This window comes from Plecotus auritus, assembly GCF_963455305.1.
Source record: "Plecotus auritus genome assembly, chromosome: 6".
In the NCBI taxonomy this organism is placed as follows: Eukaryota; Metazoa; Chordata; class Mammalia; order Chiroptera; family Vespertilionidae; genus Plecotus; species Plecotus auritus.
The window spans coordinates 86,022,119-86,045,449 of NC_137773.1; the positions used below are offsets into that span (position 1 = coordinate 86,022,119).

Here is a 23,331-nt window from a genome sequence, read left to right on the forward strand (position 1 = left end):
TGACTATTACCAAAACTTTCCAGACAAAATGCTAATTCCACGTAGTTTTGATTTGACATAAGCTTTAATCCAGACATTCAGATAGGTTTTTAAAGAACCTAGCTAAGGTTCAGTTTGTCTAATGATGTAAAGATCCCCGTTAGGAGCCAAGAACATTTGGATTCATAAATCTTAAACCTCAACAGCTTTAAATAAGCATCTACATTAAAAACTTTTAAACTAAAGTCGTTTCATAGCTATTGTAAAACAGGCTTTCAGACCATAGCTGTTGCCTGGCTGGTATGACTCAGTGAGACCTACGAACCAAGAGGTCCTGGTCTGATTCCCAGTCATGGTCACGGCACTTGCCGGGGTTTAGGGCTTGATCCCCAGTAGGGGGCATGCAGGAAGCAGCTGATCAATGATGCTCTCTCATCATTGATGTTTCTCTCTCTCCCTTCCTTCCTCTCTGAAATCAATAAAAATATATTTAAAAAAACAAGACAAAGAGGTAGTTGTATGTTTCCAGTCTCTCATAGTCTGCATTCATTTAGACAGTCCATGTTCATAGTTAAGTATGGATCAATACAATAGCAGAAAAAACACACATCAATGTTTTAAAATTAAACATAATGTAGATCTCTTTATGAAACCTAACTAAAAAATTTAACCTTTCAAAAACACTTATACCATACAAGTTTTAAAAGTTAGATACATCATAGAAAAGTTTTCCTTCTAGCCGAAACCGGTTTGGCTCAGTGGATAGAGCGTCGGCCTGCGGACTGGAGGGTCCCAGGTTCGATTCCGGTCAAGGGCATGTACCTTGGTTGCGGGCACATCCCCAGTGGGAGGTGTGCAGGAGGCAGCTGATCGATGTTTCTCTCTCATCGATGTTTCTAGCTCTCTATCCCTCTCCCTTCCTCTCTCTGTAAAATATCAATAAAATATATTTTAAAAAAAAAAAAAAAAGAAAAAAGAAAAGTTTTCCTTCTAGGAAAATCTGCTTAAAAAGTAAACTAAAATTGTTGAAAATGCTACAAATTAATTTCTTTTGACTTGCTAAACAACTGTCCTCCACTGCCTAAATTATATTGTCCTTATCACTGTAAAATCTAATAATGAGGACATTTGGTTAATTCTTCTTGATCACTTTAATGCAATAAGTAATTCCTCCCTACAATAAGGGGAGCAAGGTTTCAAAGTTTTCTGAAATTAAACCCTTCCAAAAAATAATAAGTATTATCCATAAAGGAATTAATGTATGGGCATGACATAAATATACCTTGAAAACATAATACTCAGTGAAAGAAGGCAGACACAAAAGGCCACAGACTGTATGATTCTATTTATATGAAATGTCCAGAATAGGCAAATCTACAGAGACAAAGTCAATTAGTGTCAAGGGGAAAATGAGGAGTGATTGCTAGTGGGCACGGAGGTAATGAAAATACCTAGAATTAGACACTGGTGATGACTGCACAGTCTTGTGAATAAGCACTGCAGGTGAATTCTATAGTATTTGAATTATATCTTAATTCTTTAAAAATTACACTAGTAAAAACATAGGCTGGGTACAATCTAATTTGGACCATAGAGAAGCTGAGTTCTATTTGGTCTTGGGTGGTTGTCATTTTCCTTGATTTAAGTCGTATTTTTTTGAACCAGGAAGGAAGCCAAAGTAGGTGCTCAAACCAGTCAGGACAGCTTTTAGAGTGTCTTACTCTAGTTCTTTTTAAATACCAATGGCAAGAACTGAGATGTCTTTAGCATATATTTTAATTTCACTTGGTGTCCTCCTCCAGCACCCTGGAGGGCAGAAAGAGTGCTAAAAAAAAACAGTTCTCTAAGTAAGCTCTCAAAACAAACACTGGGGCCTCAATCAGCAGTAAGTACAGGTGGATACCTTTAACACATCTCTTTGCTGTCTTCTTGTTTGTGGCTTCCAATGTGATGCCAATTTCATCAGGATCTTGCCCTTCTTCTTTAACTGCCTGTCAGGAAGAGATGGATTTTACATTATCAAGAGCTGCAGGGCACACATTGTTGTTTTTAAGTAACAACTTCTAACTCTTCCTTGCAAAGGGCAAGTCTGGTTCTGCTATCTGGGCTTCAAGCCCACAAGACTCAGGATGAACCCAGCACAACTTGGTTCTCTCTGCACGTCCCCCCCGCCCCCACGACAAAGGGGTGTGTGAAAGGGTGTTCAGAATCAAGGTCAATGACCAGTTCCAAATTGGCCCCTAACCTTGAAACTGCCCAACCTTCTAGTTTAAGTTAACAATATAACAAATAATAACAAGAGGCTTGTACTTGGTCTACATGAGCAATGGGCTCTGAGTGGTGGTTCACCAAGCCATCTTTGGCCTGGGGTAGTGCAGGGAGGGAGAACAGACAGATTGGGTTGGGGAAGGTACCTCAGTGCTTTCCTCCTGCCTGGCACAAGACTGGGCACTGACAGTAAACTCACAAGTTCCCCACCCTTAAGCTTGTTCTGGTTGGAGACACGACAATCCTCCATATTCAAGTTTGTGTTATGTGTTGTGTTGAGGGGAATAAACACAGGATGACAAGAGAAAGTGAGGGAGGGGAAGCTGCACTTTACTGAAGGTGATTTAGACAGGTTGATCAGGGAGCTGACATCTCAAACAGATCCAAAAGACAAAGAGTCAGCCAGGCGACCTGGGAGAAGAGCAGTCTGGCACAAGGTATGGTAAGTGCAAAGGCGCTGGGGCAGGTACAAGCACAGCTCCCTTTCCTGCAAGATCTCAAAGGTCCTTCAAACATCTGTTCTCCAAAGAGGGAAATTGAGGCTCCGAGACATAGGCACTTGTACAAGGTCACAGAGCCCAATCTAAAACTCGAGCCTGGGAGGAGTCAGTGTCTAAGAAGGCAGGCTGTCAGCGCACTTGAGGCGACTGCCTGGTAGGAAACAAGGCACAGAGGGACGATAACGGGCCAAGGTCACACAGCCAGGCCCCCTCGTCCCGGACAGCTCAGGCCGGGGGTCGGCCAAGAGGGGGGCGGGCCGCAGACGCCCAGGTCCAGAAGTCGCGGTGACAGGTCCACTCGGGGGCGCACCCCAACCTCCTGCGCCACCTCCGTGCCCTGAGCCACCTCACCTTCTTGAGTCGCTCCATCAGGACGCTCTTGTTGCCTCCCGTGTCCAGGTTTCGCTTCTTCAGCTCCGCCCGCAGGTCGATCACTCGCAGTTCGCTGAGCCGCCGCGTCCCTGCCTCCGAGGCGCCCGGACCAACAGCGGCCGTGCCAGAACCCGAGTCGCCAGAGCCTGCCAGGGTCTCCGCCATCCCGAGTTTCTCGTCTCCGGCACCTACTCCCCACTCCGCCGGCGGCTGTAGCGGCTCTGAGCACAAAATGGCGCCGCCTAAGAGGAAAACGCAACCACTTCCTCCCGCCCCGCTTTCCGGCTGTGCAGGCGTTCTTAGCAGCCACGGGCTAGTGCACCGACCAACCGCGCGTTCCCCACTACGCGCAGGCGCCGTATATACAACACGCATGCGTCCCGGCCTTTCGCAGCGGGAGGCTGGAGAGATGCAACACGCCTGCGCACATCTCCTAAGGCTCTCACCACGCATTTGCAGACGCTACCGAGTATCGGGGCCTGCGCCAGGTGCGCCTGCGCAGAAGCGAGGCGAGCCGGGGCGCTGGAGCAGTTCTCTGGCAGGCGACGCCATTTTGTGCTAGGAGCTGAGAGAACCCAGGCCCGGTTCTGTGTGAAGTGGGTGGCAGAGCCAGGGTCCCTGGAATGGCGGAGACTCTCTCAGGCCTAGGCGATTCGGGTGCGGCGGGCGCTGCGGCTCTGAGCTCCGCCTCGTCTGAGACCGGGACGCGGCGCCTCAGCGACCTGCGGGTGATCGATCTGCGGGCGGAGCTGAAGAAACGGAACCTGGACTCGAGCGGCAACAAGAGCGTTCTGATGGAGAGGCTCAGAAAGGTAGGGCCGGGGCCCTCTGCCTGGACTAGAGTTGGGTCGTAGGACTTCCGCAGCCGCAACAGAGTTTGTCTGGTCTCGGGGCCCGCCTCCGGCCCCATTTGCGGCCTGGCGCTCCGTGCTTCTCCCTGCTCCTCCTAGGCCTAGCGGGAGCTGCGAGCCCAGCCAGGCCCAGGTTCAAATCCTAGCGCCGCAATGGGGCGAGGAAAAGAAAATCTGACGCGACCGGGGGAAGCCGCGGTAGCCGCGCAGCTCTAGATGGCGGGTTACATTGACCGATGGCTTGTTTTCCGCAGCAGCCGCTTGGCTGAGGGCTTTCCTCTCATTGTCTCTTTCCAGCTTCCCAAAAGTGGATGGGGAATCCTGAAATCCTCACTTCCTGGGGGAGGCAGGGGACTCGGCCAAGGTCACACGGTCGAGGCGACGAGATTTGAACCCAAGCCGGCTGAGTCCCTGTGCCCTCGCTGGCCGCGGGAGTCTTTTCGACAAAGATAGATGTTTATTGACCGACCCATTAGGGCCAACAAGCCTCGAATAGGAGGTTAATTTATAAAGTGAGCATGTCAAGAAAATATTTAAAGGGGAAAAAAACAATTTGGGGTTTGCCATCACTAGCTCTGGGGTATAACACGGAAGGGAAAGTGTTGTTTGCAATAGTGACCAGAAATGTAAAAGACAGACTTGGGGATAAGGCAGGCAGTGTGCGACTGGGCTTAGGACTCTGTCAGGTTTCGGTGGCTTGATCTTTTGCATGGAAGACGTTTAATCCTCTCTGAGCCTGCTGCTTCTTGTGTAAAAAGAAGGAAAACATAGTGCTTTTGTTTTAGGACTACGTGAGGTTGCCTGAAAGGCCTTGGCATATTGCTTGGCGCATGTAAACACTGGGGATCTGATCGTTGTCACAAGTCATTTTTTCTGTGTCATTTCCAAAATGGGGGCTATAATCCCTACCTAGAGGTGTACTGAAGGATAGGTGTGAAAAACACGGAGTTAGGTAAATGTTTGCATCTCTTACGTTTTTCTTGTTGGCTTCATTTTTTTTTTTTTTTTTTTTTTTTTTTACCTTTTCCCCACCTAGCTCTTGTCTTTTATTTTTAATTTTTATTGATTTCAGAGAGGGAGGGAGAGAAGTAGAAACATCAATGATGAAAGAGAATCATTGATCAGCTGCCTTCTGAACGCCCCCTAATGGGGATGGAGCCAGCAGCCCCCACCCGGAATTGAACAGGTGACCTGGTTCATAGGTTAACATCAACCACTGGGCAACACTGGCTAGGCTCCTCTTGTCTTGAGACCCTCTCAGCCTTCTCCATTCCCTGCAGATAGTGTGGTTTGAGAGGAAGTAGATATTTTTCCTACTTTCCCAGATAAGGAAGCTCAGGCTCAAGAGTGGTGAGGTGACATGCCCAGAGCCAGCTGGGGCCTTTGAGCTTATATTCTTTCACTATGGATACTACCTTAACTTTTATGCACCATGAATACTAAATTCCTTTACTCAGGGCAGGCACTTCATTAACCCAGATGTTTACCTGGAGAAAATGCAATGAGGGTGGTGAGGGTTGGCATTGGGAAGATGTAGTCCATGTTCTTAGCCACCAGAGCCTCCTGTCAACAAAACCAAATTGGGCATTTTATACTTTTTTCCTCCCAGACAGTCTGCAAGCCTGCAGAGCTGATAAGATGGTATTGAATCCTCCTGTCAGGCTGGTAGCTGAGACTGCATCTTCCATCACTGTCATCTTTCAGGGGACAAATCCATCCCACCTTTTCCCTCCTTGCAGTTTCTTAGGGACGTGGGCACTACATACTAGTAAATACCACGAGCCTATGAACTCGTCTACCATGCCCAAGCAAGTCTGGAATTATTGCTGATCTTCTCTTTCTCTCCAACTTCTGTCATGCAGTTTGTATCCATCCCTTCCTTGGTTTATTTTTCCTGGGAGGGCAGAAGAGGAAAAGATGGAGGGAAAACACAACAAAGTTAATTTGCCAAGGCCTATAAGGATGACTCAGAGCTCTCAGTCCCCATAGAGATGATCCTGTAAACACTGCACCCTAATGAGACAGTGAGGGTGAAATGTACACCTCCTGTCTAGAACAGCTCTTCTATTCTCTTAGTGGTCCAGAATTGTCTGTCCCTAGCTAAGCGGGTAAGGGGCTTTCTGGTTGTCTGTTCCTTGATCCCAGGGCAGAACTTTGATTTTTTTCTAGATCTGGCTTCAGGGAGATGAGAGAGGTTTTCTTTGCTCCTGATACAGATTAGGTAGGTGCAGGACCCCCCTAGTCCCATTCTAAATTCAGATAGCAAGCTGGAAACTCCTGAGAATCTGAAACGGTCTACAAATAAAATGCAGTATTTGAAGTGGATTTATAAGAAAATTATGCTCACTGGATAGTACAGTAAAAAGAGAAAGGGTTATTAGTAAAACCTGAAGCCCAGTTTTCAGGGATGTCATCATTGACATGTTCAGTACTGATTTGCTGAGTGTCGGTGGGGCTGTTGAAGTGAATGACAAGTTCTTGGGGTGGGAGGCTGGGCTTGCCAAGAGCTTCTTATAATTCTGTATCCTTTGAGGTGAGTCCCCTAGTGGCTGAGAGCAAGACCTTTAGAGTCAGTCATAGATGTGGTACTACATGTCATGTCTTGTTCCGTGCCACACACAGTAGGAACTCAGCCAATGAATTGTATTCTATACAGACAGTGTCGAGTGCAGGCATGGAGAGGGGTTTCTGAGGTCAAATAGCACATTGTGGGGTGAAATCATAGGAAAGTAGAGAGTGTGCCTTTCCGTTTTTTAGTTCCATTGAGCCCGGGAATAGGATAAACCAGATTGTGGTGGTAATATTAAAAATAAGACGAATGTTTGTTCAGTGCTTGCTTTACATGGGGGATAGAGTTCTCACACAGCTTTTAAAGGTAAGTGCTGTATTTTTATGTAACCCCACGTTATGAAGTAGAAAACAGTGATTAAGTAAATCTCCTTAAGACCACAGAGCTTAGAACTGTTAGAATCTAGCTCCAGAGCCCTTGCTTCAATGTGTAGAGCAAGAGAAAGAATGGAAGGGGTGGAGGTGATGCACTCCCAAATGATTGACCCCGAGCTTCTATGAAAGTCAAGTCTGTGTTGACTTTCATGGTGAAAATTTTTTTTTTTCCATTTACCTTTCCTTTAGGCAATTGAAGATGAAGGGGGTAATCCTGATGAAATTGAAATTACCTCTGAAGGAAACAAGAAGACATCAAAGAGATCTAGCAAAGGTATCAAGGAATTTATGACCACTGCTAATGTTGCGCTTTCTTCAAAACTACTTCCTTTGCTAATATGCCTCATTTACTTGGTCGTGTTTGGGACAGATCACTGTAGTTTACTTCTGTGATACTTGGGAATTCAGAGGGTGGAAGGGGCATTTACTTACACCCTTACTCATTTTCCTCTAGATTTCTCAGCAGCCTTTGCTTATCCGGGCTCTTCACTTTCCTTAAAAAAGAGTATTTAGGATGGCTTGAGTCTACTATTGCTGTGACTTGCAGAAACTAACTGCCCTTTTGAATGCTTCCTGGCCAAAACAGAGTTGTCACTTTTATAGATATTACTTTAAAAAACTACCTGCTGTATAAAAACCACTTTCCACATAGCATTAATGATGCTCATGATCTGACCCAAACCTCCCTTTTCCACTTCCTCCCCCATTACCTTCCTCTACTACATTCTGGGCTTTCATCAGGCTGCAAAAAATGTGGTTCATTCTCTTGGCCTTCTGTATTCTGCCCACTCCTCTTCCCTATCTGTCTGTATTCATGTCCTAGTTCATCAAGAGACAACTTCTGATCCTACCAATAGCAACTCACGACTCCTTAGGTCCTCTATACTGCCATGACCTAGTTCCTCATCTTGCTTATATCATTTCGCAATGTGTCATAACCAGATTGTTGAGGGCAGGGGCTCTATCTTCCTTGTTTTTCTTTCCCCTCGGTAATTACTCAGTAATTTAGTAACATTCAACTACTGTTTTAAGAAAGAATCTGTTAAAATTGGGCATTTGGACTGTTCTGAATAGTCCCTTGGGTGACTGGAGGCTTTGTTGCTCAGGCACAAATCAAAACTAAATGTTCATACTACTTGGCCAGTGATGAAGAAAGAACTGGGTTTGAAATGTCCAAGAAGCAGGCACCAATGTCAGCCACACTGTGTGGTGTAAGCTGTGGGAGAGCTGCAGTTGTGACCTCACCTTGGAATGAAGTCACTTCTGGGTCCATGATACATTGTGTATTTTTGCCTTTGCCCAAGTAAATGTCTTTGCTAAGGGAAAGTGTACTGGAAAATCAGAAAAAGACAATTGTAGTGGGAGCTTTTGAATCTTCTTTCTGCTTTCCTTTTACATTAAAAAAAAAATTGTACTACCCTAGATGGTTTTGGTCAGTGGATAGAGCATCAGCCTGCGGATTGAAGGGTCCCAGGTTCAATTCTGGTCAAGGGCACATACCTCAGTTGCAGGCCTTGGTTGGGGTGAATGTGGAAGGCAACTAATCGATGTGTCTCTCTCACATCAATGTTCCCCTCTCATGTGTCTCCCCCTCCCTTCTACTCTCTCAAAAAAAAAAAAAAAATCCAAGGAAAAATATCCTCAGGTGAGGATTAACCCCCCCCCCCCAAAAAAAAAATTGTACTAAGGTTTTTGAAAATACAGACTTGGCATTAAGTAACATGTAGAAGTTTCTTCTCAGTAAGGAGGAAACCTAATAGAAGGTTGGGCATGCTTTATAAGACTTTTATGTGTGTATGCAGTCATCCTAATATATATAAAAAACCAGTGTCCATAACAACTGAAGGCTGAACCGACTGGAAGTCAGTCCTGTAGTCAGTGCTGGGTTGCCGTGGCAGTTGGAGGTGAGATCAGGCCGGCAGGGGAGGGCAGTTGGGGGCAACCAGGGAGGCAGGGGAGGGCACTTGGGGGTGAGATCAGGCTGGCAGGGGAGGGCAGTTAGGGGTGATCAAGCAGGCAGGCAGAGAGGTTAGGGGCAATCAGGCAGGCAGGCAGGCAGAGACAGTTAGGGGCAGGCAGGCAGGTGAGCAGTTAGGAGCCAGCGGTCCCAGATAGTGAGAGGGATGTCCCCCAAGGGGTCCCCAATGGGAGAGGGTGCAGGCTGGGTTGAGGGAACACCCCCCCATCCGTGCACAAATTTCGTGCATCCAGGCCACTAATATAAAAATAAAAACATCAAGATGTAGACACACCTATGTAAATGTATTCTCCTTTGCTTTAAAAAAAAAATAGGTCCTTCCCTGGCCAGTATCACTCATTGCTTAGAACATAGGCCCACGCACCTAAGGGTTGAGGATTCAATTCCCAGTCAAAGGCACTTACCTGCGTTGTAGGTTCAGACCCTAGCCCTGGTCGGGTGTGTGTGGAGGCATCCAGTCAGTGTGTCTCACTCACATCATTGTCTGTCTATCTCTTTTTCTCTCCCCCTCCTCCCCTATTCCTCCTCTCTCCCGCCCACTCTCTAAAAATCAATGGAAAAAATATCCTAGGGTGAAGATTAATAAAAAAAAGGTCCTATACAAAATATTTTATTTTTTATTTTATGTTTATTGATTTCAGAGAGGGGAGAGAGAGAAACATCAGTGATGAGAGAGAATCATTGATCGGCTGCCTCCTGTGCTCATCGCCTACTGGGGATTGAGCCCACAACCCGGGCATGTACCCTTGGCTGGAATCGAACCCAGGACCCTTCAGTCTGCAGGCTGATGCTCTATCCATTGAGTGAAACCAGCTAGCTCCTATACAAAATATTTTTTTTTTTGGCACTAAGTCAAGTTCTTTACTTCCCAGAAGTGATGGCTAAAGGAAGGAGGAAGGGGAGGGTGAGAAAAGGAAGATAGGAAGAGCCAGAGAGAGCAAGGAGGTGGGAAGAGAGGGGACAGTAAACCACTGTTCTATGAAGTCTCAGGAGGCAAGTGCTCAAGGTAAAAAAGAGTCCTGGAGGATCTTCCGCGGCTGCGGGAAGCATCTTGGTTTCCTTCTGTGTTTAAGTCCTTGGGGCGAAGGGCTGCTGTTGCCGCCGCTGCTGCCGCATTAAATAGTTATGTACATCACAGAGAGTCCCAGGCTGTGGGCAGACGGGGGAAGAGGGTCATTTCACCAGGGGCCGAGTTTTATCATCATCGCCGCACTGGTAGGCTTTGTACTTTTTCACTTCTGCCATGTACTTGGCCCATGCATCACCTTTACTTGTTAATACCTCATCCTCCGTCTTCTGCTTCTTGGCTACTATTCCTGTCTTGAGGGCTAGTTTGTTCCCGCCTCTGTGCTTGCCCACGAAGCTGAGCGTGGGGCCCGGGCCGCCCTTCCTCTTCGGATCCCCGGGACCCCCAGCGGTGGCGGTAGCTGGCTGATCGGATTGCGGCAGGCCCAGAGGCGGCTCCTCCTGCTGCTGCCGCTGCCCCTCCTCCATCTTCCGCTTGAACAGTTCGAGGAAGCTGCCGTCGTTGGCAAACAAGTTCACGCCGCCCTACACCGGGCTCAACATTTCCTCGTCCCCGCTCTCGGGCGATGTCCCAGGCCCCGACTCAGCCCATCGGCTCCCGCCGCCGCTGCCCGCCGCAGGGCCCGGCGCCTCCCGGCCTGGAGGCTCCGCCCATCTCGCTCGGGCAGCCATTTTGTCACCAGGTGCTGCGCAAAAAGCTACAAAATATTTTATAACTAGAGGCCCGGTGCATGAAAATTCATGCACTTGGCGGGGAGGAGGTCCTTCAGCCTAGCCTGCACCCTCTCGCAGTTCGGGCCCCTTTGGGGGATGTCCAACTGACGGCTTAGGCCCGCTCCCTGGTGGATCAGGCCTAAGCTGGCAGTCATCTCTCTGGCAGCCCAGGAGGCCTTGGGGGATGTCCACCTGCTGGCTTAGTTGGACATCCTTAGCACTGCTGTGGAGGCAGAAGAAGCTCGCACCACTGAGCCAGCTTCTGGCCTGAGCGGTGCTCTCCCTGTGGAAGCGCACTGACCCCCAGGGAGCAGCTCCTGCATTGAGCATCTGCCCCCTGGTGGTCAGTGTGCATCATAGTGACCGGCAGTTCCTGGTCATTCTGCTGTTAGGGTCAATTTGCATATTACCCTTTTATTATAGTATATAGTATAGGATAGGATTTGCTTTTTTCACTTAACATGTTAAGGACATATTTCCAAGTTCTACAAGTAAAAGACCTTATTCTTTTTAAATAGCTTAATAGTAATCTTTCATATGATGTATAACAATATGTAGCTCATCAGTCTCTTTGGTACTAGACAGTTGAGATTATTTTCCAATTTTCAGTCAGCATATCCAATTTTCAGTGCTGCCATGAACCAAAAATGTCTCTGTGGTTAAAGAAATATATTTTGACTAGAGGCCTGATGCATGAAGATTCGTGCAAGAATGGGCCTTCCTTCCCCTGGCTGCCAGCACTGCCTTTGCTCCGGCCGGAGCCGTCTTTTTGCTCTGGCCCAGAGCGGCTGGTGCCGCGCGGAACGCCTGCGTCATCACGATGGCGGCGATGCAAGCATCCCGCTCCACCCCCAGTTGCTCGACCTCTGCATATGCAAATTAACCCGCCATCTTTGTTGGGTTGATTTGCATACTCATTCCTGATTGACTAAGGGGCATCGCAAAGGTACGGTCAATTTTCATCTTACTCTTTTATTAGTATAGATCATTAGAAGTAAAATTTTATGGTCAAAGGATATGTGCATTTTATCCTATATAATAAAACCCTAACATGCAAATTGACCAAACGGCAGAATGACCGGTTGCTATGATGCACACTGACCACCAGGGGGCAGATGCTCAATGCAGGAGCTGCCCCCTGGTAGTCAGTGTGCTTCCACAGGGGAACATCACTCAGCCAGAAGCTGGGCTCACGGCTGGCGAGTGCAGTGGCCGTGGCAGAAGCCTCTCCCGCCTCCGCTGCAGGCAGGCGGTAAGGAGCAAGGAGTCCTGACTGCGAGAGCCTTGGACTGTGAGAGAGGGATGTCTGACTGCTGGCTTAGGTCTGATCCCTGTTCCCCTCCCTCCCCCACAGTGCATGAATCCGTGCACCAGGCCTCTAGTTTTATAATAGTTACTCAAACAGTCTGTAATGGTCAGTCTCTCACCTAACAATGTGAGGGGGTGTGCCTATTTCTTTAAACTCTCACTTAACACTGAATATTATCCTTTTTTTTTTTTTTGCCACTTCTATAGAAGAAAGATATTTTGTTGTATTTATCTGCATTTCTCTACAGGTAAGGTTTTCATTTGCATTTCTTCACAGATTAGACAGTTTCTGATAATTGGCCATCTGTATTTACCGAATTGCCTTTCCATGCCCTTTGCCCATTTTTTCTACTGGGTTGTTTGTCTTGTTGACTTTTAAGGACTCTATAAAATGTTGCAATTGTTTCTTTCCCAGTCTGTCATTTGACTTAACTTGTTTGTGGTGTTTTGATCATTAAAGTTTTAATTGTTAATTTAGGCAGTGCTGTCAACCTATTCTGTATGTTTTCCAGATTTTATGTTGTGTTTTTAAAAGGTCCTCTCTTTAAAATATAGAAAGTATTCTACATTGTAGAGCTAATAGTTACGGTTTTATTTTTACGTTAGGATTTTTAATTCATTTGAAATTTATTTTCACATATGTTTTGAGGTAGGTAGGGATCAAAATAAGGAATAGTTCTGTCAGATTCTTCTTGCCCTTTCCCAGTCACACTCCCCCGCCCACCTCCCCCACAACATTTTGTGATTATTGTCACCATAGATTCGTTTTGCCTGCTCTGGAACTTCATGTAAAGTAGACCCATTCAGTAGAATCACTTTTGTGTCTGGTTTCTTTGCCCAGCAGAATTAGTTTTCTCTGGAGCTTTATAGAATATTGTGGTATATATTTTTTAAATATATTTTTACTGATTTTTTACAGAGAAGAAGGGAGAGAAAGAGAGAGTTAGAAACATAAATGAGAGAGAAACATCAATCAGCTGCCTCCCGCACACCCACTACTGGGGATGTGCCCGCAACCAAGGTACATGCCCTTGACTGGAATTGAACCTGGGACCCTTGAGTCTGGAGGCTGACGCTCTATCCACTGAGCCAAACCGGTTAGGGCGTATTGTGATATTTTATACTAGAGGCCCGGTGCACGAAAATCAGGCATGGGGGTGGGTGTCCCTCAGCCCAGCCTGCACCCTCTCCAATCTGGGATATCCCTCTCACAATCCAGGAATGCTGGCTCCCAACTGCTCACCTGCCTGCCTGCCTGATTGCCCCTATCCACTCCCCTGCCAGCCTGATTGACACCCAACTGCTCCCCTGCCAGCCCGATTGCCTCTAACTGCCCTCCCCTGCTGGCCTGGTCACCCCTAACTGCCTTCCCTTGCCAGCCTGGTCGCCCCCAACTGCCCTTCCCTGCAGGCCTGGGTCCCCCTAACTGCCTTCCCCTGCAGGCCTGGTCGCCCCCAATTGCCCTTCCCTGCAGGCCTGGGACCCCCTAACTGCCTTCCCCTGCAGGCCTGATCACCCCCAACTGCCCTCCCTTGCAGGCCTGGTCCCTTCCAACTGCCCTCCCCTGCAGGCCATCTTGTGGTGGCCATCTTGTGTCCACATGGGGGCAGGATCTTTGACCACATGGGGGCAAACATCTTGTGTGTTGGAGTGGTGGTCAATTTGCATATTACTCTTTTATTAGATAGGATGGCAAGTTCTACTAAAGTATTTTATATGGCAAGTTCAGTTAAACTCCCAATACAATCTAATAAAGTAGTTGAAAATAGATTGTAAAGTAGTTGAAAGTAGATTGAAAATTTAGATTGTATTGGGAGTTTAACTGAAAATACTGTAGAGCTCTTTCTTCTAACCCTCTTTTTTAAAAAAAATATATTTTATTGATTTTTTTTACAGAGAGGAGGGAGAGGGATAGAGAGTTTGAAACATTGATGAGAGAGAAACATCAGTCAGCTGCCTCCTGCACACCCCCTCCTAGGGATGTGCTCACAACCAAGGTACATGCCCTTGACTGGAATCGAACCTGGGACCCTTGAGCCCACAGGCCAATGCTCTATCCACTGAGCCAAACCAATCAGGGCTCTTCTAACCCTCTTGATGAACAAATTCAAGATGGTTTGAAATCAGCATGCTGGTTATTTTAATCAGAATCCCTGAAAGCATATCTCAGGTACTCTCAGCATTCCTCCAAAGTAGTTTGACACCAATAATTTGTTTAGCAGAGTCTTTTATTTATTTTTTAATTAATTAATTTTTTATTTTATTGGAATGGTATTGGTCAACGTGAACATACAGTTTCTATATTACAACATCTGTATATTGCACCATGTGTCTACCACTCAAAGTCAAACCTTCTCCTGTCACCATATATTAAGATCCCCTTCTTCCCCCACCCCCTTCCCTCTGCCACACTGTTCATGTTCACAAGTTTCAATTTTATAACCCACACTAGAGGCCTGGTGCACAAAATTTGTGCATGGGTAGGGTCCCTACACCTGGCCGGCTATCAGGGCCTTCTGGCTGCCAGCCTGAGCCTTCCTTCCCCAGCTGCCTGCTGGTGGCTGGGGCCTTCCTTCATTCTGTGCCGCCCCCTGGTGGTCAATGCACATCATAGTGAACAATCGAACTCTGGGTCTCCCAGTCGAACTCCTGAGGGGACACTTTGCATATTAGCCTTTTATATATTTTGATATGGGTGAGATTATATGGTTCTTAGCTTTTTCTGACTGACATTTCACTAAGCATAATATTCTCAAGGTCCATCCATGTTGTTGCAAATGGTACTCTTTCATCCTTCCTTGTGGCTGAGTAGTATTCCATTCTGTATATGTACTGCATCTTTTTTACCCAGTCCTCTATCATGGAATGCTGGTCGTTTCCATGTTTTGGCCACCATGAATAATGCTGCAGTGAACATAGGGGGTGCGTGTATCTTTGCCAATACATGATTTCGAGGTTTTGGGGTATATACCCAGGAGAGGCGGATTGCTGGGTTGTATGGTAGTGCTATTCTCAATTTTTTTGAGGGATCACCAGACTGCTTTCCATAGTGGTTGTACCAGTCTACATTCCCACCCGCAGTGAATGAGGATTCCCTTTTTTCCACAACCTTTCCAATACTTGTTATTGCTTGTTATGTTGATAATGGCCACTCTTAACAGGTGTGAGATGGTATCTCATTGTGGTTTTTATTTGCAGTTCCCTAATTGCCAGTAAGGTTGAACATCTTTTCGTATATTTGTTGGCTGCTCATATGTCTTCTTGGGATAGGTATATTTTCATTTCCTCTACCCAGTTTTTGATTGGGTTGTTTGTTGGTTTGGTGTTGCGTTTTATGAGTTGTTTTTTTAAATATATATTTTATTGATTTCAGAGAGGAAGCGAGAGGGAGAGAGAAAGATAGAAACATCAATGATGAGAATCATTGATTGACTGCCTCCTGCATGCCCCCTACTGGGGATTGAGTCCGCAACCCCGGGCATGTGCCCTTGACCGGAATCGAACCTGGGACCCTTTGGTCCACAGGCCAACGCTCTATCCACTGAGCCAAACCAGCTAGGGCTATGAGTTCTTTTTTTTTTTTTTTTTTTTTAATATTTTATTGATATTTCACAGAGAGGAAGGGAGAGGGATCGAGAGCTAGAAACATCGATGAGAGAGAAACATCGATCAGCTGCCTCCTGCACACCTCCCACTGAGGATGTGCCCGCAACCAAGGTACATGCCCTTGACCGGAATCGAACCCGGGACCTTTCAGTCCGCAGGCCGACGCTCTATCCACTGAGCCAAACCGGTTTCGGCTATGAGTTCTTTATATATTTTGGAAATTAAACCTTTGTTGGAGCTACTGTTTGAAAATATCTCCCATCTGGTTGGAACTGGAAAAGCAAAGTCAGCAAATTTGCTTTTAATTTTATTTATGTTTATTTATTTATTGTTAATCTTCATCCGAGGTTATTTTTCCCATTAATTTCTAGAGAGAGTGGTGGGGGAGAGAGAGAGAGAAACATACATCAATGTGAGAGAGGCACATCAATTGGTTGCCTCTTGTATGTGCCTGGACCTGGAGGTCCAGGGAATGAGCCTGAAACTCTTTGGTTTACAGGCTGATGCTCTAACCACTGCTCAGGGCACCGGCCAGGGCACATTTGCTTTTTAAGCTATTACTTACCTGTACTGTGCTACTGGGTCTTTTGTTGGTTTATATATGTATGTATATATGTATATGTTTTTGTGAACTATTTGAGAATAAGTTGCAAGCATGTGCCCCCTTTGCCTTAAATACTACATACAGTATTGCCTAAAAGCAAGGACATTACATGGCATTAGTTCTCAAAATCAAGAAATTAACATTGATACAATGCTGTTATCTAAGCTTAGACCTTATTTAGATTTAGACTTTTTTCCAGTAATGCTCTTCATAATTCAAAAGGAAAATCCAAGGTAATGCATTTCATTCAGTAGTCATATCTTTTTGGTTTCCTTTAATCCGGAACAGTTCCTAAGACGCGTTATATACTCGTGGCATTGCCATTTTTTAAGTATATATAGACAGCTTATTTTGGAGCCTGTTCTTATGATTAGGTTCAAATTATATACTTGTCAGCAATACCACAGGAAGTGTTACTCTTCTCAGTGTATCTTCTCCAGAGGCACATGCAGCCCATTCAAGTAACTGATTTAAAATGGTGTTGGTCAGATTTCTCCACCTGAAAGTTAATTATATCTATAGGGAAAATACTTGGAGAATTATGTAAATATGCTGTTCATCCTTCACTAGTTTTAGCATCCTCTGATTCTTACCTAGTAGTGATTTTTCTGAATTTTATTATTCCTTCTCCATCTGTTAGTTGGTTTTGTACCATAAAGGATAACTTGCCCTTTCCCCCATTTATCAATAGGAACTTAGAGATTCTTATTTTATTCAATAGGTTATAAGATTTTATGATTTAAGTTCAAATTATCTCAATGAGAGCCCTTCAGGTTGGTTCCCCTGTCTTTTTGACATGTCCATGTCATTCTTTGAGCAATTCTTACTTTCTGGCACAAGAGAGGGTGTTCCATTCTCTTGTACTTTTCCCCTCCCAACCTGAGAATCAGCCATTTCTTCCAGGCACTCTTGTTCCTTTTTATGGAGAGTGGTACTCTGCTACTGGGATGTCAGTTCTAACTAGGCCAGTGCTGGGTTTGTAAGGTCTGTTGGGCTGAATATGCCTCAGGAAATTAACTACTGGTAAAGCAATCAGATATAAGCCAATGACAACTTAAATGTAAAAAAATTAAGCCCTGGCTAATATGAACAGTGCATCTGACAAACTTGCTGCCTAGTTATAATTGTTTGTCACTTGGTTCTCTTTCATTTTTGAGATGTCAGTGATAGCATCTGTAAGTCAAAGACTTACTATTTAAATAAGATATTGCCAGGCGGACATAAATATATATATATATATATATATATATATATATATATATATATATATATAGTAATCTAAACAATAAGTGAAGCTAAGAAGAACTATTCAAGACCTGTTACATGACTAATTTTGAGGAGGTTTTCCTTGATGTGATGACTTCATATCAAAAAGTTGTCAAGTTTCCCCCGAAAGTAAACTAAAAAAGAGACTATGGAGTTTGTTCTAAAAATCTGGAAAAATGCACAAGAATAACTAGAATTTTGAAAAACCATTGGTGCAGACTTGCTCTAATTTTAGTGGTAGGCTATTGGAAACAAAGTTTGAGGATTTGTTCATTTTAATATATTTTTATATAAAATGTATAAATTTTTAATATAAAATATATCTTAATATATTTTTCAATAAATGATAATAGAACAGTTGGCTGATAGGGAAAACTATTCTTCCAAACAAAATAGAAATTCCAGCTAGGATGGCACTTTTATAATATAGAGATAAGGAAGGCTTTAAATGAAATTAAAACTGAGCCCTAACTGGTTTGGCTCAGTGGATAGAGCGTCAGCCTGCAGACTGAAAGGTCCCAAGTTCGATTCCAGTCAAGGGCATGTACCTTGGTTGCGGGCACATCCCCAGTAGGAGGTGTGCAGGAGGCAGCTGATCAATGTTTCTCTCCCATTGATGTTTCTGACTCTATCCCTCTCCCTTCCTCTCTGTAAAAAATCAATAAAATATATTTTAAAAAAAACAAAACTGAGAGGCTACAAAGAAAAATAAATGTGGTTATATAAAAGGTTTAAACCTACCAACAAAAGACACCACAGCCTGGCTGGAGTGGCTCAGTGGTTGAGCTATGAACCAGGAGATCACGGTTCTGTTCGACTCCCAGTCAGGGCACATGCCTGGGTTTCGGGCTTGGTCCCCAGTAGGGGATGTGCGGGAGCCAGCCAATCAATGATTTTCTCATCACTGATGTTTCTGTCTCTCCCTTTCTCTGAAATTAATAAAAATATATTAAAATATTTTTAAAAGAAATTAAAATACACCATAAATAATTAAAACACACAACAGACTGGGCAAAAAGATTGCAGCATATAAATATCCAGAAAGCATTAAATATTCCTACAAATTTGTGAGGAAAATAGAGCAATCCAGTTGTCAAAAAGTAGAGACTGAATTGCCAGTTCACAAATAAAAGAAACAAACATGACAAAGATTCCACCTTGCTAGTAATTGAAGGAAAACATAAAAATAATGAGATACCATTTTTGCCTGCTACACTGGTAAAAATTTACACTGTTCCTAATACCCCACTTTGGCAAGGGTATGAGGAAATGGGCAGTTGTTGGAGGTGGTAAACTAATAAAGCCTCTTGGAGGGAGGCGTCCACAGTGTGGAATAAATGATGGCAATATATCATTATATAGTGCAAGAAAATATCCCATGGCCTGTTAATGAGTAACAAAAGCAATTTACAGCAAGTATATAAAGTCTGATCCTATTACATAAGTTTATTACCATTTATATATGTATGTAAATTCACAATAAAATGTTTTGAAGGCCCACAAAGCTGATAACAATGATTACTTCTTAGGAGTACAGTGGGGAAAAGGAGACTAACTTTTTTCATATCTTTAAGAGGGTGAATCTTTTATTAGTGAAGTAAAATTTACAGTGAAATGAGTAAATCTTTTAATGACTGTATTTGTATAGTTGTGTAATGGTTTGTGTAGTCAGATAAAAATAAGCAATGGCCTACCCTGAGGCAAGAGTAGTGATTTTTATAGTTTGGAGGCTGCTAACAAGGTTGACATTTACTTTATGGAAGGATTTGAGGGCTATATTTTTCGTTGGGTAAAGATAGGCAGTGCTTGAGTTTTTGCCAGGGAGTGATATTTTTCATTTATCTTAATTTGAAGTTGGTTTAAATACATAGTTTTTTATCTTTGGAAAGTAGGGCTCTTTTCCCAAATAGTAATTGTTGAGAAGCTTTCTAGTGGGGGGGGGATATGCTTTCTATATTGAAAACTAAACATTCATAAGACAGCATGTTCTCTTCACATTTCCAATCATGTCTTACCTGGAGAGCTCTCCCCTGGAAGAGATTTGGGCTGCTGCTCAGGAGAAAAGTTGGTCTTATAAGTGGAAACCCTTGATTCTGCTTGATAAAAATCTGCTACCTTTCTTGTGAAAGGGAGAAATACAGTATAAAGGGTGGCAAGTTTGTGGTAGCCTAGTCAGACTTTGCCTAGTTATTAGAATAGAACTGGACAACAAACAGTATACATATTCCAAAGTGATAGCAGCTTTATCAAATCCAGTAAAGCTGGGAAATGCTGCTGCTGTGTGTTCCCAGCATATGTGCAAAGACAACTAGGTTGAGTTCCTAATGTCCCTTGAAGCTCAAAGCATAATTTGCTATAATCCTATCTAATAAAAGAGTAATATGCAAATTAACCATCACTCCACTACACCTACAAGCCATGCCCACCAGCCAATCAGGAGAGAGTATGCAAATCAACCCAACCAAGATGGTTGTGGCCACGGAGCGAGCAGGAGGCTTGGGTTCCTGGCAGTGGAGGAAGCCAAGCTTCCACATACCCTGGCGGGCCCAGGCCTCCACTCAAGGCTACAAAGTTTCAATTATAGAAGATAAATAAATCCCAACAAAAATGGCGGCAGCCATGGAGCTGGAGACAACAGGAGGCTTGAGTTGCCCCTGGTGATGGAGGAAGCCAAGCTTCTGCAGCCTGGCCTGCCTTGGCCTCTGCTTAAGGCTACAAAGTTTCAATTATAGAAGATAAATAAATCCCAGATCCCAGGGCCTCTGCTTGGGTCTCCAGGGGGCATGGCCAGCCTGCAAACCACCACAGGCCCCTCTCCCAGGCTGCCCCACACCCCATGGGAACCCCCACCCTGATCCAAGACACCCTTCAGGGCAAACCAGCCGGCCCCCACCCGTGCACCAGGCCTCTATCCTATCTAATAAAAGAATAATATGCAAACTGACTATTACTCCAACACAGAAGATGGCTGCCCCCATGTGGTCAAAGATGGCTGCCCCCATGTGGACACAAGATGGCCAGCAGGGGATGGAAGTTGGGAGGGACCAGGCCTGCAAGGGAGGGCAGTTGGGGGCGATCAAGACTGCAGGGGAGGGCAGTTAGGGGTGACGAGGCTGGCAGAGGAGGGAGGTTGGGGGAGACCAGGCATGCAGGGGAGGGCACTTGGGGGAGACCCAGGCCTGCAGGGGAGAGCAGTTGGGGGGGACCAGGCCTGCAGGGGAGGGCAATTGAGGGGGACCAGGCCTACAGGGGAGGGCAGTTAGGGGCAAACAGGCTGGCAGGGGAGCAGTTAGGCATCAATCAGGCTGGCAGGGGAGTGGTTAGGGGGTGATCAGGCTGGCAGGCAGAATCAGTTAGGGGCAATCAGGAAGGCAGGCAGGTGAGCAGTTGGGAGGCAGCAGTCCTGGATTGTGAGAGGGATCCCAGATTAGAGAGGGTGCAGGCTGGACTGAAGGACACCCCCCCACACACACCCTGTGCATGAAATTCGTGCACTGGGCCTCTAGTAATATTATAAAATGGAAGGAGACTTGACTTGGAGTGGTGAATACACAATACAATATACAGATGATGTATTATAAAATTGTATACCTGAAACCTATAATTTTATTAATCAGTATCACCTCAATAAATTCAGTTTTTACAAAAGAATATCATAACAGCCACCAAGGCTATTTGTATATAATATATTGAATTCTAGTGTTAGTGTGACGATCCCCTATGTTCCTAAATAAAAATCAGGTGATATGTTACAAGAAAATTCCTGTCCCTGAGAGGTTTTTTTTTTTAAGGCCTCCATTTTGGTGCAAGTGATTACATTTGGGGTTTTTGTCTTTTGTAGGTTTTGTTTTGTTCTGAATGTTGCACATCTTAAGCTTAATTGATTAAATGTAGGCAAATTACTATGTACTTCACTTAAAATACTTGAGACAACACTTAGTAGGCTTGAGAAGTTGATCTTCACGCTGGGATAAAGGCCTTGAAGGAAGTGAGGTTTCTTTTTTTAAAAAAACATATTTTATTGATTTTTTTACAGAGAGGAAGGGAGAGGGATAGAGAGTTAGAAACATCGATGAGAGAGAAACATCGATCAGCTGCATCCTGCACACTCCCCACTGGGGATGTGCCCGCAACCAAGGTATATGCCCTTGACCGGAATCGAACCTGGGACCCTTCAGTCCGCAGGCTGACACTTGATCCACTGAGCCAAACTGGTTAGGGCGAAGTGAGGTTTCTTAAGTTTGCATGGCAGATCAGCGTCATTTCCCACATCCTTCCAGAAGCTGAGCAGATAAAGAACTATAGGAAGCTGCATCTCTAGCAGTATCTCTAAGACACAAAAAATTACTACACTACTCTGCTTTTGAGTATATTTTAGGTGTTTCATATGTATGATTTTATGCTTCATTCACATTGAAAATAGTAAATCAGGTACACCTGAAACTAATATAATATGGCATGTCAACTGTAATTGAAAAATAAAAATTTTAAAATAAAATAGTGAATTGATTTAATTTTAGCAAACCTAATTCTAGATACCAAAAATTTATTTTTCCCATAAATTTTTTATTTTTATTATGCCTAATAATTTTCATTTTGCTTCAGCTGTGTCATTTCTGTTGTTATTTACATGTTTCTATTTTGTTCATTTTAAATAAGCAGCTGTATACTGCTGTTCAGATGAAAGTGCCAACAGTCTTACTCTCTGAACTGTTATAAACAGTTCACAATAAAAATAAATATAAATCAATGGAAAAAATATTCTTAGGTAAGGATTAAAGAAAGAAAAAAAATTACAAGGTTGGATAAGGGAAGTTAGAGTAAATTGTTTCCTTTTTGTTTTTTTAAAGTACTGTGTTAAAGTTGTCTGAAAAATGAATGCAAGCCAAAAATGTGTCTATCTGCTTCTTTTTTCCCCCTTTTAATATATTTTTATTGATTTCAGAGAGGAAGGGAGAGAGAGATAGAAACATCAGTGTGAAAGAGAATCATTGATCGAGCCTACAACCTGGGCATGTGCCCTGACCGGGAATCAAACCATGACCTCCTGGTTCGTAGGTAAACACTCAACCACTGAGCCATGCTGGCTGGGCTCTAGCTTCTTAATGTTCATTTGTTTCTTAATCTTAAATTACTAACCTCTTGAAACACCTGAAGTTAAGCCATTCCTTCCAATTCACTTTAGTTTCATTTTTTCTAGTTAATACTTTATATTTTAAAAGATATTATAACACCGCATAATTAAAGCTGGTACAAAAGTAAGAAATCAGTGGAAGGGAATAGAAACTTTAAAAAGTCCCAGGCATACATAAAATAACGAGTTGGACCAACATTTTAAATCAGTGGTGAGGGGAAAAATTAGTTAAATGTTGTAGGAAAATTAGTTTCCAAGTGGGACAGTCATTTGGAAAATAGTATCAGTCTGAACAAAACTGAGTCAAGTATTAAATTGAAAACCAATAAAGAAGTAAATACAGGTGAGTATTTATGTAGTCTTAGTATGGAGAAGGGCTTTTAAACATGAAAGTGAAAAACCATTTATACATAAAAACTGTTTAATGGCTTTGGCTACATGAAAGTGAAATTTACCCAGAACTCATAAATACAAGATTAGTGAAGGACTGTGAGAAAATACCTGTTGTGTATAAAATATAAAATGAGAACTGGCCCGACCGGTGTGGCTCAGTGGTTGAGCGTCAACCTATGAACCAGGAGGTTATGAGTTCGATTCCTGTCAGCCTGCAGACCAAAGGGTCCCAGGTTCAATTCTGGTCAGGGGCATGCACGTACCTTGGTTGCAGTCTCCTCCCTCGCCCGGCCCCTGGTCAGGGCTCATGCAGGAGGCAACCAGATGTCTGTCTGTCTCTCTCTCTCTCTCTCTCTCTCTCTCTCTCTCTCTCTCTCTCTCCCTCCCTC

The 23,331-nt window shown here is 44.2% G+C and overlaps 2 protein-coding genes and 1 pseudogene across 5 annotated transcripts in view; 1 reads left to right on the plus strand and 2 right to left on the minus strand.

Moving 5' to 3' along the window:
• SAFB2 (scaffold attachment factor B2) overlaps nucleotides 1-3,464 on the minus strand; it is a 40,070-nt gene extending 36,606 nt beyond the window's left edge. Inside the window, exons 1-2 of one of the 2 annotated variants that reach the window (XM_080674974.1) lie at nucleotides 3,099-3,464; nucleotides 1,883-1,970 (exon numbers count right to left, since the gene is read on the minus strand). In XM_080674974.1, the coding sequence (XP_080531100.1) occupies nucleotides 1,883-1,970; nucleotides 3,099-3,284 (274 nt within the window). In that variant the 5' untranslated portion in view covers nucleotides 3,285-3,464. The remainder of the gene's footprint in view (nucleotides 1-1,882; nucleotides 1,971-3,098) is intronic. The other variant, XM_080674975.1, reaches the window with a different exon arrangement.
• A 40-nt stretch (nucleotides 3,465-3,504) lies between these two features.
• SAFB (scaffold attachment factor B) overlaps nucleotides 3,505-23,331 on the plus strand; it is a 42,654-nt gene continuing 22,827 nt past the window's right edge. The window contains exons 1-2 of one of the 2 annotated variants that reach the window (XM_080674459.1): nucleotides 3,505-3,931; nucleotides 7,103-7,187. In XM_080674459.1, the coding sequence (XP_080530585.1) occupies nucleotides 3,743-3,931; nucleotides 7,103-7,187 (274 nt within the window). In that variant the 5' untranslated portion in view covers nucleotides 3,505-3,742. The remainder of the gene's footprint in view (nucleotides 3,932-7,102; nucleotides 7,188-23,331) is intronic. The other variant, XM_080674458.1, reaches the window with a different exon arrangement.
• On the minus strand, nucleotides 9,997-10,589 carry LOC308251304 (telomerase RNA component interacting RNase-like; annotated as a pseudogene). The gene has a single exon. The product of its transcript is annotated as a telomerase RNA component interacting RNase-like (transcript).